The 17,747-nt window shown below is 38.2% G+C and overlaps 1 protein-coding gene across 1 annotated transcript; it reads right to left on the reverse strand.

Annotated features, from left to right (window-relative positions):
* Positions 1 to 5,869: 5,869 nt before the first annotated feature.
* On the reverse strand, positions 5,870 to 16,433 carry LOC145671290 (uncharacterized). The gene is made up of 2 exons (XM_081740245.1): positions 12,089 to 16,433; positions 5,870 to 7,877 (listed from the first exon to the last, which is right to left on the reverse strand). Exons 1-2 carry the CDS (start codon positions 14,055 to 14,057, stop codon positions 7,855 to 7,857), a joined length of 1,992 nt encoding a protein of 663 aa, XP_081596371.1. The 5' UTR covers positions 14,058 to 16,433; the 3' UTR covers positions 5,870 to 7,854.
* Between the last annotated feature and the right edge of the window lie 1,314 nt (positions 16,434 to 17,747).

The following is a 17,747-nucleotide window of genomic DNA, read 5'->3' on the forward strand; positions in this document are numbered from 1 at the left end:
AAGGAGCTTGTATACGGGTGTTAAGAAAAAAAAATGGAGACGCGAGTAGCAATGGCAATTAATGTGTGCCGTCCGCGAATGTGTGGTGGTGGGTTTGTGTTTTATTAACATCATAATGAGAGGATTTGTTAAGATATCTAGAACGAGGAATGCAAATGGCGGAGGACAGGGTACGAGGTAAGTACCAAAAAGTTGTTTGATTTAGTTTTCAGATTGTCTTTTTTTTTTTTTAGGAAGAGATGCGGAAGGAGAGTTAACGTGAGTTAAGGGGAATTAGTTCGGGTGGCTGAGTTGTGGTAGGTGTTAAAGGTAACTAGTGTGTACGACGATGTAAAATATAGATGAAGAGGGTATTCATCATAGAGAGGGAAAACAGGATGAGAGAGAAGGAGATAGAGATGGTGGGATAGTCGTCCGTGGGAAGCCAGGAAAGCCAAGTTGGCGGTTGATAGGAAGAATTGGTAGCTGTGATTGGTGTTATGCGGTGGCTAAAATTAAGGGGAAGATTTTGAAGGGAGTTATAAGGGAGAATCCTATCAGCGGGTAAGAGGAGTAAATCGGAATCAATGATATGGATATGATGAAGGACTAAATGGACAGGAATGATTGTGGTCGGAAGACAGAAATGAGAGCGGGGTATGAGTTCGATAATTCCTGAATGGAGGCTTGTGTCACAGGGTAAAGTAACACGGAGATTTAAAGAATTATTAATGTATAATGGCGTGGCAGTGCCATTAAGGAAAAGATAATGAAGGTTGTTGGGTGGTCGGGTTAAAATAAATTGATGATCGTCTACTTGGGTGATGGTAAACTGTTGTGTGAGGGTGCAGCTGTAAGAACAGGCGTTTTTTAGTAAGCCCGATATATGTTGATATTTCAAAGTGTGTAAACAAGAAGCTATTGTATGATTATAAATAGTAGGGATTTTGCACAAGAAATGTTTAGATGAGAAGGAACAAGATGTAAGATCAGCCGGAGAAAAAGGGATAGCTTGCTTATCCATGAAGACAACAAAATTGGAAGGAAGCTGTAAATAGCAATTTTGTTGAGCTGACGCAACCGGATAGGGAACTAATTTAAATAAACGTGGTAGCGTATGGAGGGGAATAGCAGGGAGTTTTACGTATAAAATGATATGATCGGGAAAGAAATAGCAAGTGGTAAGGGGTAGGGTGTAAATGATCGGTGCTGTCAAAACGGGATTGACGCGTAAATTTTTTGAAACCAATTTGAGATTAAAATCATGTAAGTCAGAATGTAACTGATGAACTGGTATGATTTGAGGAGATAACCGGTTTTCTTTACATTGGTCAAAAATGTCGTTAAAATTAATTAAGTAAAGTAACTGACGAAGCATAAGGAGGATCGCGTTGTCAAATTTTAAATACATTTTAGAGAAAGTAACAAAAGAGGAGTGATCCGTGCGCATGGCTTCAAGTAGGCGTGTCTCATCGGCAATGAGAGCAGAAACCGTTGTTTGCACATCTTTGAAGGAAGAAGAAGTTTGTTCAGCAAGTGTTGCAACCTGATGAGAAATATCGGAAAATTTAGAACTGAGAACAGATTCATGGTTTTCAAGCTCTTGTACGTGTGTCTTTAGTTGTTCGGAATTAATTTTAGTTGAATGTATTTGGTCTTCAGTAGCAACTCCTGTGAGAAAGTTTAATGCTGATCCGATGAAGTTAAAAAGACCTCTTTGGGGTCTCGGAGTCCTTGAAGAAGGGGTTCCGTTAGAAAGAAATTTAACCAAGTATGTAGAAGTTTGAATGTCATTAGACAGAGAATTTATTGAGGATAGAAAATCTTGAAAATGGGTACACAACCGGGAAGTATTAGTTTTGCATTCTATGGTTGAATTGATGGACTGAAAGGTAGGTGTTGAAATGTTATAGATTAAAGGAAAGGTTTGGGAATAGGGGATCGCTTGGGGAAGGGGAATATAGTCAATGCCATTAACAAACTGTATGCCTTGTGGCATGAACGTGCCTGAAGCTGATACAAATAGGATGGAGAGAATAAACCTGAAAGAAGAGAGAGAAAAAAAGTCACATAATTGTGATATATTGACTGTAATGTATGGGTGTGGGATGAGAGAAAGCATTTCGTCCTAGCGACCTTAGTGATATCAAGTGGGGTCGGAGCAGCCGTTCCCGAAAAAGGACGCAAGAAGGAAATGAGATGGAAAGTCTTTCCTTACGCGTCTAGGAAAGAAAAATGACGTGAATAATGAATGATGCCGGTATATTGCTTATGGGGAGAAGGAAAAGCGTAGAGTTTGTTATGAGCGTAACTAGGAGTTGTTGCACGGGAGAAATAGTACATGTACAGCGGGTTGCCTAAAACAGGAGACGAAGCATATGCAATAATAATGAACTACCGGAAGAACAAAAAATGCCGCACGGGAGAAATATTGCCTGTAATGTGTGTTGCCTACCTGTATCTGTAATTATGGCATAACGAGAGACAAAGTCGGAAGTTTTGCCAGTGTGGTACTACAGAAAGGGATCATGTTTCACTAGGAACGTTAAATTAGATAATCAAAACATAACGTGAAATGTAATTGGTAGTTGGGTTTTGAAGTAATGTGTGGTCGGATCCTATTTAGAGGTACTGAGGAAGCGCTTGTACTTATACTCAAATTCGGGGTCTGGGTTTGTAGGTGGGATGTACAGTTTCAAACGGGTCTTAGCAATGACCGTTGGCTTCCCATCAATATCTAGAAGATACTCATCAGCCGAGACATTCGAAATCACTTTGTAGGGTCCCTTATAAAGACGGGATAATGGCTTACAAGTGTTAGGTTTTGTTGAGGTATCTAAGACCATAACTAAACTGTCAGGGAAGAACTGTGTTGGATTTTTGACCTTCTCAATGCGCTTCTTCAGATCAGTGAAAACTTGGTGTTTTCGAAATTCAACGAGGTCCCTCATTTCTTTGAGTGCAAGTAGGCGATCATTAGTATTCAAAGTTTCTTGTTGAACATGTAGCAAATTGTCTAATGGTAAGGTGGGATGAACGCCATAGAGGAGAAAATGAGGAGAGAGACCAATGGAAGTTAAGGGTGATTTATTCAGAGCCGCAGTGGCATGCGCAAGGAAGCGAGGCCAAAATTTCTGGTTGTCTTGGCACAGAAATTTGAGACTCGTTTGCAAGGAGCCTAATCTTTGTTCGACTGTGCCTAGAGAACGATGTTGATAGGGTAGGCCGTACTTAACTGTTATGTTAAGAGACTTGAGAAAGTTTAACGATACGGTAGACCGGTGTGAACTCTGAAGATCTAAGTAGATTGTGCGAGGAGTATTATATGGAAGAATGATATGGTTTGTGATGAAATTGATGAAGTTGTCGCTGTTTGGAGTTGTTATGGGATGAGTAATGGTGAATCCAGTACAGTGGTCCGTAGCTGCATAAAAGTATTGGAAACCTTCGGGATCGCTGGGTATTAGCTTGCCTGCTAGGTCCAAAGAAAAGGTTTCAAATAGGCCTGACTGAGGAAAACGCTGAATTGTGGGGTTATTAGGCATGTAATTGCGTTTAAAGATGGCGCAGCCTTTACATGATTTAAGTTTCTGAGCTAGCCATGATTTTAGGCGCGGAAAGAAATACTTGTATCGCAACATCCAATACATCTTGGTAAAACCTATGTGAGTCATTGAGTCATGATACTCATCGAATAAAGCTGGTTTAAGACTATCGGGTACGCAGAGCAGTAATCGAGAGTTAGGTACTCGGTACAGTTTTTTGTAAAGTATGCCTTTCTGAATAACGTATTGTTTGTTGAGACGTTGGAATGAAGGATCTGTCTCGTCTCGTTTGTTAAGAGTCTCGATAATTTTGGAGAAGAATTTATCTTCACCCTGTAGGCGAGATAGATCCAAGTTGTTATCGATAGTTAGAAGTACAGAATCAGGCACAACTTCATTGTCCATGTCTATCGTGTCTTGCGTAAGAGGAGCAGGATGCCTACTAAGATAATCAGCTATGGGGTTCTGATGGCTTTTTGCATGTTTGATTGTAAAGTCAAATGTATTAATGTAGTTTAACCATCTCAAAATTTTTGGGGATGGAACAATTGTTTTCCGAACGGCAAGAAGAGAAATATTGTCAGTAACTAGGGTGAAATGGTGGCCTAACAAATATTTTTCTAATTTCCGAAGAGAAAAGTACACTGCATATAATTCTTGATGGAAGATGGGAAGGGGGGAAACGGTTTTGGGATGTCTGGAAGAGACATAGCAAACAGGTTGCACAACGTTAGTAGTGAGATCTTTCTGTAATAACACCGCCCCGACGCCTACTGATGCGGCGTCTGTCATGAGAATGTGGTGTGTATTGCGGGTTGAATATAGAGCAAGTACGGGGGGTGAGGTTAGAAGATTCTGCATTGTTTCAAACGCTTGAACGCGCTCAGGAGTCCAGATGAGCTTTTTAGGATTGTTTGACAGAGCCTGATAAAGGGGTGCAAGAATGATGGAAAAATTTTTGAAAAAACGTCGGAAAAAAATTGCACTGGCTAACCAGCTTTTGAGGCTTTTGAGATTGGCCGGTCTGGGTGCCTGAGCTAAAGCTGAAATCTTATCAGGGTCAGGTTGTAGAGTGTGATTGTCAATAATATGGCCTAAACATTTAATTCTTTTTGATCCGAAAACTGATTTTTTAATGTTAAAGAGCAGAGAATGTTTGGCGGCTTGCTGAAAGAAGGCACGAAGCACAATCATCATCTGATCGAATGAATCTGCGTGGACATACATGTCGTCAACGAATGATGTAATATTGTTGGGGAAGATGTCCCTATAAATGGTTTGAAGAGCTTGTTGAAGTAAAATGGAGGCATTTTTGAAACCCTGAGGAACAGATGTCAACTGAAGGTGATTGAAAGGGAGAGAAAGACCCTTAATGGAGAACGCAGTGGCCGGTCTGTCCTTGGGATCTAAGTCTAATTGATAGAAACTGGAGTGTAAATCAAAGGAGTTGAACCAAACTGAGTCAGAAAGAGACTCTAGAACGTCCTGTATATCTTCTAAAGGAGAAGCTATTGTTCTGGAACGGGAGTTAAGGCCCCTGAGATCAAAAACGGCCCTTAGCTCAGTTTTGGAATTTGGTTTTAAAACAAATAATATGTTATTTCTATACTGAGAATCTGATTGTTCAAACACTCCTTGATTAATGAGGCGCAGGACGAGCTGTCTTGCTCGCGGTCTAAGTCTGTGTGGAATGACGAATTGGGGGGACTGAAAGGGAACGTCTGATTCTAAGTCTAACGTGGCCGAAAAGGTGGGTATTTTTGTAAAATCATTGTCGTGCCATTGAAAAAGAAAAGCATATTCAGAAAGTAGCGCCTTCATTTGAGCAGTTTGATGTTCGTTCATGTCAGGGGAAAAGTGAAATTTGTTAATGTCAATGAGATGACCGATTTCTTTAAGGCGTTGTGCTTTGTGTCGTGAAGCGTCCTCGTCCGTGGGAAAATGAACCTGTCTGATGGTGTAAGCGTTAGTGTTTTGTTCCGGTGGTGAAAATATAGAACCAATAACAATGGGAGTATTGGCCTTTATAATCTGGGGACGAGACGAGACGTTTGCAAGTGGCAAAACAAGGTTATCTATGGAAACAACAGCATGCGTCATATAACAGTTACTTAAGTTTCGTAAGATAGGAGTATGTAGCCGGAAGGATGTATTTGGAAAGTGACCGTTAACCTTGAGAGGAACTGCTTTAGCTGAACGGGGTGGTATGACAAGTCTCCTACGTGCTTGAAAAACAATGTGAGGAGTGGGATGTTTTTTGAAAAAGTGAAATGTGTTTGTATTAACGCTGTGTATTGCATTATCGGCTGGAGGCATGCGACCTAGATGACGTAATGATAGGATGCCTTTGTCAAAATCAAGGGTTGCTTGATGGTCTTGAAGAAATTTACTGGAAAGGATAGCAGGAAAGTTTTTGAAAGGAACCAAACGAAAAAGTACAGAGTATTGATGACCATTAAAATTTAAGTTGAGAATGGTAGCACGGGAGAGATGTACCGGAGATGATGAAAGACCATTTAGAACCGTGTGAAGCTTAAAAGTACGAACCGAAGGGTCGAGTTGGTCGGCTGGAAAGAGACTGACTTCAGCACCAGAGTCAAGGCAAAAGAAAACATCCTTGGTCATGCAACGGGCTTTTACGTAAGGTAATTTGCCTTTGAAGTGCAACGGTAATTGGAGGTAATCTGAGGAAGAGGGAGGGGAAGAAGGGGATGAGGGAGAATTAAGCGCGAGGAGACTGGTGCGCTCTCGCGCTAATTTTTGGCGTTTTTTGGTTTATTGGTACGAGAGTTTGTGGAGACAGGGGAAGGGGAGGGGAGTGAGGGTAGGTGGTGTAACGGATGAACGATACACATATAATCTTTAAATAGCCCCCACTACCCACAGTCCTGCGAGAACGGACGTCACCCCACTTCCCCCTTTAGAATACAAGAATTTTAAAAGGAGAGAGAAAGGAGAATTCCACTCCCCCACGGCTGAGAATAATGACGACGTGAAGAGTGAGGTTCAATACTGGAAAAGGCTTATACTGTATGCAAAATATCACTATTAAGATAATCAGGAATTTGTCTACAACTACTTGAAAATGGAAAAAGTTTTCTAACAAAATGGAAAATTTTATTATAACAATCCGAAAACGTGTTATATAAATAGTAATATAGAAAACATTCAACAATTTTAACAAGTAATAATATCATTAATCGAAATCGCCGTTAGCAAGTAACATTTTTCCCAAAAGGATTTTTTTTTTCCAAGTGACAAAATTTTCTGTAGTATTATTATAACCAATCGTAAATCCAAAATATAGAATTTAGAAACCTATATAACAATATAATCAAAAATGTATGGAACTCGTAGTTACTGCAAAGTGGCTTTCTTTGGAATGAAAATGTGGGAGGAAATGATTCCTTAAATATGGGTCAAAATACATGAGTTACGAGCAATAGCTCATCTGTAACTCTATAGATTCCTCTTTTTTTTTCTTTCCTTTTCAAAGCGGACCAAAGACATAAATCATTCATTTGAAGTCTCCACTAGCCTTAATATTTTTCGTAATTTCAATATATTAAACTTCCTGACTAGCGACTTTACTTTAGTTTTATCAAGGAAAACAAGAATCAACATGTTTTAACTCAAGGCATAATTCTGCCTACACAAAACCAGTAACATGAACTATTCAATTAACTATTTTTACTTTCTTACTTTTCCTTTCGCAATATTTTTAGAAATATGTGCTTCCAAAATATATTGAATAATAATAATAATGCTTCTAAATAATAACCATAGTCAGGAATTGTCATAGATTTCAAAAGAAGTTAACTAAACTATACGATTAATACGGAAAGAATATTAATTTTTAACGACCCATTTTTTTTTTCATTCAGAGGACCTATCACTCTTACCTCATTTTATACACTGCGAAACGCTTCAGTCTTAAAGCCAGAACCTCGGCTGCAACGTGACGTCATCCCGATCGACGACTCGCGTAATCCAACCGAAGGTTAAGCAGTGCTTCCAACTCCAAGAGAAAGAACCGACTTAACAGTAAACTGGAGTTTCATCTCACAAAAATTTTCCTTTACAAAATTTCATTTTATTATGAAACTTGGGTGGGTTACATAATATCCGAGGGTCGGTCAAAAAAAAATTCCTAACCATAACAAATCCCAAGTTGAATAATAAAATAATTTCAATACATTACCAAATCTTCCATAAATATTCAAATGCTAACGCCTTCTTTACAAACTTCTACAGTAAATTTTCCAATTCCTTACATAACATATACAAAGGATGATGATGAGGTATTTACAAAATGAAAAGGGTTGACCTCTCACTTTCTCGGACGAGGCATTCCTGCAGGAATAAAAAAAAATATACAACACAAAATTTTGTTCGAACAAACATCCAAAATATATATATATATATACAATATTAATAATTTACTTAACCTCAATTCTCACATCAAATCATCATTTTTTTCTGTGTTACCTTATGGGTTAGATTGATTAACTTGTCTCGGTGGAAAATATTTCTTACAAAAACGAACATGGCGTTTTATATGAACATATGGTCTTTCAATATTTTCTAGCCAAACTGTATTTGGTGTAGGTTTAGAAATAAGGCGATATGGGCCTTCCCACTGAGGGGCGATTTTTGGATTGAAATGTTTCTCTGCTGAAATTTTCATGAACCTTTTAACCAATACTAAATCATCAATATTTAAATTAACAGGATTATGTTTTTGACTATATACCTTCGCACTATGCTTCCAAGCGCGTTCAATATTATTATTTATATTAACTAATTTTTGCTCTTTATCCTGGTCATCGTCTAAAAGATCTAAATCCATCAACCATTTAACATCTAATGGATGGTAAAATTTCCGTCCCATATAAAGTTCACATGGACTGGTCCCAGTAGTTTCATTCATACTTATGTTAATAGTAAAAGCAATTTTAGATAGTAATTGGGCCCAATTCTGTTGAGACTTATCAACATAAATACGAATTAAATTTTTAACCGATCTCACCGTACGTTCGGCTCTGTTCGATTGTGGGTTATATGGGGAGAATTTTACACTCTGTATACCATAGCTATACAAGAATTTTAAGAAGTAATCACTCACAAAATAAGAAGCGCCATCACTTAGGACTTTACCAGGAAAGCCGTATCGAAGAAATAATTCCTGTAACTTATTGCAGATGATTTTTGAGGTTAGTCGTCTTAAAGGTTCTAAAAAGACAAAACGACTATAGGCGTCAGTGACAATTAAAATATATTCAAATCCAGAACTACTAGGCAATTTCCCCGCAATATCAATAAACCAGGTATAATTTGGGTGCATTACCTTTTTTGTAAAATATTGACCCATAGGTTTTCGATTAGAATCTTTACAGGTTTGGCACAAATGACAAGATTGTATAAAATTCTTAATGTCAGAATATAAAGTAGGCCAGGTATATTTTTCAGCAACCTTAGCAATGGTTTTTCGATATCCCATATGCCCACCATGAATTATTGGACAATGAGAATACTCAATGATCGACTGAATTAAAGAATTAGGTATTACAATTCTAAATCCATTATTCCCTTTACCTTTTGTCTTTTTAAACAAGATCTTATTTCTTAATACATACGGAGGAACTTCTTCCTTTTGCTCTAACCTATTGATAATCTCTCTTAATTCAGGATCCTTCCTCTGGTGATCTGTAAGAGGTACATTAAACACAGGATTTTGCCAAAAATTAATGAAAGACAAATTTACTGTTTTATTATGATCTTTTATGACTTCCATTGTATTTTCATCTTTTGTATAGAATTCTAGATGGTTTCCAACCCTTGAAAGGAAATCGGCTATACTATTTATTTTTGATCTTACATGGACTATACGAAATTTAAACCTCGAGATTTTCTCTAACATGGTTCCATATCTCCTTTGTCTTTTATGGTTATTAAGTAACCAAGTTAAACTCTTACTATCAGTATATACTACAAAGGGATTTGCCAAATAATACTCGAATTTTTCCAAAGATAAAGAAAGAGCCTTAAGTTCTAATTCGTATATATTTTTACTCCAATCAGATTGTGGAATTGCCCGACTAAACATAGATACAGGTCTAAGATTCCCTTCCGAATCATATTGGCTGAGAACCCCAGAAAAATGACGCAAAGAGCTATCACAATGTATTACGAAGTTGGAATTCATATCTGGGACTTTCAAAATGACCTGACTACAAAAGGCATCCTTTAATTTTTGTAGGGCTTCGTCATGAACTTTAGTCCATTTAAAAGGCTTTTTTACAGATCTTAATTCCTGAAGGGGAGCAATCAGCTCTGAATACCCATAAATAAATTTAGAATAGAACGAGAAAAATGAACATATTCTGTTCACTCCTTTTCTATTCTTTGGTTTTGGTATCTCCTGGATAGCTTTAATTCTCTCAGGGTCTATTGACATGTTGCCATTTTCAAAACGAAACCCTAAATATTTAATACTAGTTTGAAATAGACAGGACTTCTTTTCTGAAATAGTAATTCCCCAATTTCTTAGTCGAGATAATACCTCCTCTAATAGAGCTTTATGACTCTCAATATCTTTGCTAAATAAAATTATGTCATCAAAATATATCTCTAAATTCTTACCAATTAACCCTTCAAAGACTTTTGACATCAAATTACTTAAAACAAAAGGTGATAATACTAATCCCATTGGTACCGATTTATATCGATAGATTTTGTTTTTTGTCACAAAAGCAGTAATACAGGGTTTGTATGATAAGTAATGAGACCAGGTCTGGAAACATTGTTTTATTGATCTGATCTGTACAGGGACTTAAAAGCTTTCGAAGTACTCTCCTCTTGCGTCGATGCACTTCTGCAATCGATGTTTCCACGCTGCAAACGCCCCCTGGAAGTCAGCAGCCGGCATGTCCTTTAGAAATGTGGTCACGGCTGCTTGGATGGCTGTGACGTCTGCAAAACGGGTTCCTTTCAAGCGTGGCTTCAGCTTCGGGAAGAGGAAGAAGTCGGCCGGGCTCACATCTGGGCTGTAGGGTGGTTGTGGAAGGACTTCCACCCCAATCCGGGTCAAAAAGGAGGTCACTAAGAAGGCGGTGTGGGCAGGGGCATTGTCGTGATGCAACTTCCACCGGCTAGCGATCGCCGGTCTTTTCCGCTTGACGCTCCTGTGCAGTCTCTCAAGGACTTGTTTGTAGAAGGCGGCGTTGACGGCTTGTCCTTGGGGTACAAACTCCTTGTGGACCACCCCCACATTGTCAAAAAAAACAATCAACATTGTTTTCACCTTTGACTTCGACATTCTGGCCTTCTTGGGGCGCGGGGACGCAGGAGTGTGCCACTCCGCGCTTTGACGTTTCGTTTCAGGGTCGTACTGGAACACCCACGACTCGTCACCTGTTATGACGTCATCTTCAAAGTTAGGGTCACTGTTCATGAGGTTCAACAGTTCCTGACAACAATCAACACGTCGTTGCTTTTGTTCGTCAGTCAACACTCGCGGCATCAGTTTCGCACAGATTTTTCTCATTCCCAATTGTTCCGTCACAATCTTGTGCACTGTTGTGTGGTTCATATCGAGTTCATCAGCAATCAATCTCAACGATAATCGACGGTCTGAGTTCAGGAGATCCCTCACTTTTGCCACAGTTTCGTCCGTAGTCACTGTTGTCGGGCGTCCAGCCCTCTCCAGATCCTCAACGCTTTCCCGGCCGTTCTGGAACGCACTGTGCCAACGAAACACCTGGGCTTTGGATAGGGCTTCCTCTTTGTAGGCCTCCGTGATGAGAGAAAGCGTCTGAGTAGCCGTTTTCCCCAGGCGAACGCAAAATTTGATCGCATAACGCTGTTCGATGGAACCCTCCATGTTTGTTGATTTTCCGCCGTGACAAGAATGTTCACAAGGGCTTTGTCCAAGGCTTGTCCGCGCTCCACTAAGGCTCGGAGCCAACTGACGCGCGGTGCGTTGCTTTGCTCGGACCCCCCCCTACATCCTCCATCACCGACAAACCCGCTTCAGCGACACGCGCGCCGCGGCGCGGCGAGTCTCATTACTTATCATACAGACCTTGTATTTCTACTCTCTTCAGACAGAGGAATTTGATGAAAACAGGATTTACAATCAAGTTTTGAAAAGATATTGTTGTCCGAAATACTAGATATTACATTCTCCATGTTAGGAGAAGGATAGCTGTTTACCATCACCTTTTTGTTCACCTCTCCGTATGAAATTACAAGCCGCCTGCTTCCGTCTGAATTTGTTACTAGAAAGCAGGGTGACGTGTAGGGAGAATAATCTACTTCCTCTATAATATCGTCTTTTAAAAGCTGGGCAATAAAAGAATCTAATTCCTTTTGCTTATGCGTTGGAAGCTGATAAGGTTGCAATCGAATGGGAGTTTTATCGGCAAGTTCAATTTTGTAAGTGAAATTTTTTACTCTACCAATTTTGTTTCCAATAACATCAGAATATGAAGTTAACAAGTTATTAACATATTCCTGTAAATTAGAATCACATATTAATAATTGATCAGGAACCGTATAATTACCTTGAGATTCCTCCGGTTTAGTCTCCGGTGGATGCAATATGGACTGATCAAAAACGAATTCCACTCCTGGGTCAAACGTGGTATTAACTCCGCTGTCTCTGGTTACTGATGTCGATGGAGTCAAAATCTGATGAGAATTACCAAAAGATCTAGGCTGAGGTGTAGCTTTCGGACAACCAAGGTCGCATAGCGGCTGCTTTCCACTCTCCCCATTCCTAGAAGTATATGCAGAAGCGAGAGAAGTCTGGGCACACAAAAGTTCATCAGCTCGGATCATAGGAACCACTAACTTCCGAGCTTTTATATTATATAAATTACCAGCAATGTCAATTATGGCGTCGTATTTTGTATGAAAGTCATTTCCAAGCAGAAGATCAAACTCATTAGAGTCCACGATGAAGAAAATTTCACTAAATTGGTGTCTTCCAATTTTAAAATATAGTCTTACTCTCATATCCACTTTAACTTGTACATTTCCTAAGCCGATCGTCTGAACGTTCACCTTTTCGGCTCTTATTTTACATTTTTTTCTAAGTTCATCATAAAGATGTCGAGCCAAATAAGAGTTCGTACTCCCAGTATCAATTAAGCACTTAAAACGCATGCCCGTAATGTAAACAGGAATCGCTAATAAATTTTCCAATTTACTACCATTTTGTTTTAAGTCTAAGTTATTTTGAGTTAAGTACTGAGATTCTAAATTATGGTAATGAGAAAATCCTGCCTTATCAAAATTTTTATAATTAGATGGTAAAGATTTCATAGCTGGAGAAACTAAATTTTTATGCAAATTTATTGGTTCACGAGATTGCAACACTACTTGCTGTTTTGTGTTCTTCGCTCCGATAAAGGAAGATGATTTACGGGGTGGTACCAAGTCCCGTACTCTACTACCTTGATTACGTAATCGATAATAATCTTTCCTATATCTATGCAAGGCGTCATAGTGTTCTGCAGCTAAATACAATTGATTTAAATCGATAGGCATACCTCTTTCAACTAGAAATTGATGGGCAGAAGGCGTTACCATATTAGTGATTAAACTACAAATGGTGGCTTCATCAAAGGACATATCAAGTACGTGAATAATCGATAATTTATTATCTACGAACTCATATAATGAATGATCCTCCCGCATAGGAACGTAGAAAAATAATCGCATGAATTGTGTTCTACCAATAGTGGAAATAAATCGCACCACTAAATGTCTACAAACTATTTGCCAAGGGGAAGCGTCCCCAATAAACGATTGTATAACTTCTTGCATTTCTCCTTTTGTACGAGAAAGACAAGCTACCAACACAAGATCTAAAGGCAAACCCTTACCTCTGACAATACTATCAAGTTTTAATAAAAACTGAAATGTAGACTCAGTATTGGTACCATCTATTATAGGTAGACTATTAATATCATGCAACAAAGATTTATAGATTCCTTCCGAAGCAAATTTCTCAAAATTTAAATTTAACGAAGCTGCCATATTAAATGGTCGATCTCTATTTTGAAAGCTCTGACTCCCTCCTGCTCTTAAATTAGGCGAGGAATTTTCAAACCGTGAACTGTGTCCCACATTACTTTGTGGATCCACGTTAAAATTTTGATCCTGAAATGGTCTACTTTGACCACCTAGTAAAGGCTCGTGAGGATTCACTTGAATATGGGCTGAAGGCCTTGAATGATCAAACATAGGATTACTAAATTCATAAGAATAACCAAGAAATTCATCCCCACTAGAACTTGAAGAATCCGAAAATCTATACTTTACATGCGTCTCCTTTGACTGTGCCATCCTTACAAGAACACCACAAAATATTAAGCACAAAGAAACCAAAAGGATAATTACTATTAATTTTACAACCTTATCAATAATTATCTGCTTATTACACAATGACCTACTAAACCATAAATTTTGTATCCGACCCCGGCAACACTGTATTAAGTATTTTACGTTAACATTCATATACAACATTTATATTACTCAACAAGAAAGGCATAGTATAATGAAAATATGTTATTTAATTTAGAGGTTAATTTCACCAAAGAAATACACATAAATTTTAGAATATAAAGGGGAACACTTTTGGCTGGACCTCCCCGAACCGGACCTCGAAGCCAGCATAAATTTTGCCTTTCCAGGGCAGTGTATAAAATTTATTTTTATTTAAAAATTATATATGTAACGGATGAACGATACACATATAATCTTTAAATAGCCCCCACTACCCACAGTCCTGCGAGAACGGACGTCACCCCACTTCCCCCTTTAGAATACAAGAATTTTAAAAGGAGAGAGAAAGGAGAATTCCACTCCCCCACGGCTGAGAATAATGACGACGTGAAGAGTGAGGTTCAATACTGGAAAAGGCTTATACTGTATGCAAAATATCACTATTAAGATAATCAGGAATTTGTCTACAACTACTTGAAAATGGAAAAAGTTTTCTAACAAAATGGAAAATTTTATTATAACAATCCGAAAACGTGTTATATAAATAGTAATATAGAAAACATTCAACAATTTTAACAAGTAATAATATCATTAATCGAAATCGCCGTTAGCAAGTAACATTTTTCCCAAAAGGATTTTTTTTTTTTCCAAGTGACAAAATTTTCTGTAGTATTATTATAACCAATCGTAAATCCAAAATATAGAATTTAGAAACCTATATAACAATATAATCAAAAATGTATGGAACTCGTAGTTACTGCAAAGTGGCTTTCTTTGGAATGAAAATGTGGGAGGAAATGATTCCTTAAATATGGGTCAAAATACATGAGTTACGAGCAATAGCTCATCTGTAACTCTATAGATTCCTCTTTTTTTTTCTTTCCTTTTCAAAGCGGACCAAAGACATAAATCATTCATTTGAAGTCTCCACTAGCCTTAATATTTTTCGTAATTTCAATATATTAAACTTCCTGACTAGCGACTTTACTTTAGTTTTATCAAGGAAAACAAGAATCAACATGTTTTAACTCAAGGCATAATTCTGCCTACACAAAACCAGTAACATGAACTATTCAATTAACTATTTTTACTTTCTTACTTTTCCTTTCGCAATATTTTTAGAAATATGTGCTTCCAAAATATATTGAATAATAATAATAATGCTTCTAAATAATAACCATAGTCAGGAATTGTCATAGATTTCAAAAGAAGTTAACTAAACTATACGATTAATACGGAGAGAATATTAATTTTTAACGACCCATTTTTTTTTTCATTCAGAGGACCTATCACTCTTACCTCATTTTATACACTGCGAAACGCTTCAGTCTTAAAGCCAGAACCTCGGCTGCAACGTGACGTCATCCCGATCGACGACTCGCGTAATCCAACCGAAGGTTAAGCAGTGCTTCCAACTCCAAGAGAAAGAACCGACTTAACAGTAAACTGGAGTTTCATCTCACAAAAATTTTCCTTTACAAAATTTCATTTTATTATGAAACTTGGGTGGGTTACAGTGGGTAGGGGTAGGATATTGAAAAAAGGGATGATAGAATGGATATGGGGGAATGGGTATGGTTGGCTGTTGTGTAGTATAGACGTTTTGGGGTTGGGAAGAATGCTTATTAAAACGCTTATTGTTCTTGCCTTTACGAGAGTCGTTATTGTGATCATTTCGTGGAGTGTTACGAGTTGGGGGAGACTGAGGGACAGTTTGACAATGAGAGGAGGCGGTACATTGACAACAATGATATGGGTGTGTGGAGCAATGAGTACACGAGTTAGAAGAAGAGGTCGGATTGGTGAAATGAGAATGTTGGAGACAGGAGGACGGCGGATGGGGTGAGAGGGACCGTGGAAAGGGAAGGGATTGATGGTTAGGAGAGAGGGTGTTGTGATTGTGAGGACTAGGAGAACGAGAACGGGTAGGAGCGAAATGAACAGAGGTAGGTTGAGAATTTGAAAGGGTGTTGAGATGAAGCTGTAACTGTGAAACTTGATGAGTTAGTTCTTGAATGGCGCTAGAAGTTGGGACATCTGAAGTTTGGCGTGAAAAGGAAGAGTCGGTTTCTCGCTTTTGGGCCATGAGCTGAGTGCGTTCTAAGGTTGTAACCTCATCAATAAATGTGGGATAGTCAGATATGGTGCGAGTGCCAAACCAACGTATGTTCTCGGGTGTCATACTCGACACGCATTCTAAAAGAAACTCCTGAAAATCTAATTGCGTGTATGCCTGATCTGCCAGAAATTTCTTTGCGAAAACGTAATGAGAAAGTGGTTCATTAGGGAGTTGAACTCGAGCCCTATACTGATGAATGCGAGATCGTGGAACCTGTTCGTCGCCAAATTGTTTTAGGAATTTTTGTTGGACGGTTGACCAGGGAAGGGTAGAGAGATTTTGGGTGGAGAACCAATGTTGAGCGGGTCCAGAAAGGGACTTTTCGAAAATCTTTATGCATTTTGAGTCATCCCAGTTATTGACCAGTGCGATCTTCAAAAAAATTTTGTAAAAATAAATCCGCGCGTTGTTCCTTGGACGCACTGTATATATCGGGAATGATGGAAGAGATACCTGCCATATTGTTTGAATTTTGAGCTTGAGGTGTGTTTAAGGGAATGAAAGAAGCCTGACTGCGAGTCGTGGGCATGACAAGAGAATGTGAGAAATGAAATGACCACAATGGAGTTAACAAAGCAAAAAAGTGCCTTATATGTGCGAAAAGAGGAACACAGACACTAAGAACCACACGAGAGAGATTCCTCTGGGGGAGCCATAATATGTTTAATATTTTACTAATAATATGATACTAATTATGTTACTGAATGTAGCAACAATCAATTGTCACGTTTAGTAATCAGAATTCTAATAAAATGACAAGTGTAATATATTTGTGGTATTTATTAAAACCGTCACCATAAATGCAAACGATATAGGTACAAACAATATTTACAAAATCATGATGTGAAATATAAGTAGTACACTGGTAGGGTCTATCAAGGAGAAGTCCCTGATACTCTCGTGTGTTTATAATGTCTTGTAGTCCTCCCCTCACGACATTTATGTCATGTAAAAGTTCATCAGCGCAAAGCTCATACTCACAAACACAGGCCTTCCATCACCGCTGTCAGTCCTGGGTGGTTGCTCTGGACGCAGAATAATTGTACCATACCACACTCTTAGCAGGTGTAGGTCGAATGATAATAATTTTTAAAAATGCCTGGTTTTATAGTATCACTAAAAACTGTTTTAGTTTTAACAAGGCACTGTTTATTCTGGAAAATATGTTTTTTTTTTTTTTCAATTTAAAATAGACACCTTGAAGATTTTAACTAATATGTTTTGGACACCATCACCTTGAATAAGCTTGATATTATCACTTTGAAGGTTTTTATGTTTTGATGCCACTGAAAAATCCGTTTGCGTAGGACGTGTTGTTTTTCGTGGTTGTATCGTATTGTTAATCTTGATAGAATTTTCACAAGGAGAAATCACGATGTATATTAGTGTTTAATAATTTTAAACTTTTCATCGTTTGATGATTTTGGGAATATAATAATATGGACTTTTTTCTATTATGTGTGTCAAAACCAAGTACGGAAACAAGTTGAATGCTGAATTTAAGAATGAAGTTAAGTGAATTGAAGCGAGGTATTGAGAAGCTGTGTTTAGTTAAATGAGTATAACCTTCACATTGAAGAAATATTGGTGAA

This window comes from Thermobia domestica, chromosome 15 (genome assembly GCF_964235325.1).
Source record: "Thermobia domestica chromosome 15, izTheDome1.hap1.1, whole genome shotgun sequence".
NCBI lineage: Eukaryota > Metazoa > Arthropoda > Insecta > Zygentoma > Lepismatidae > Thermobia > Thermobia domestica.

Bases quoted from the DNA above. Each gene is read 5' to 3' on its own strand.
- LOC145671290 (XM_081740245.1), bottom strand. From the start codon at position 14,057: ATGTTGTATATGAATGTTAACGTAAAATACTTAATACAGTGTTGCCGG. The intron at 7,878-12,088 runs GTAATTATACGG...TTATTCCTGCAG, and splicing joins TAAACCGGAGGAATCTCAAG to GAATGCCTCGTCCGAGAAAG.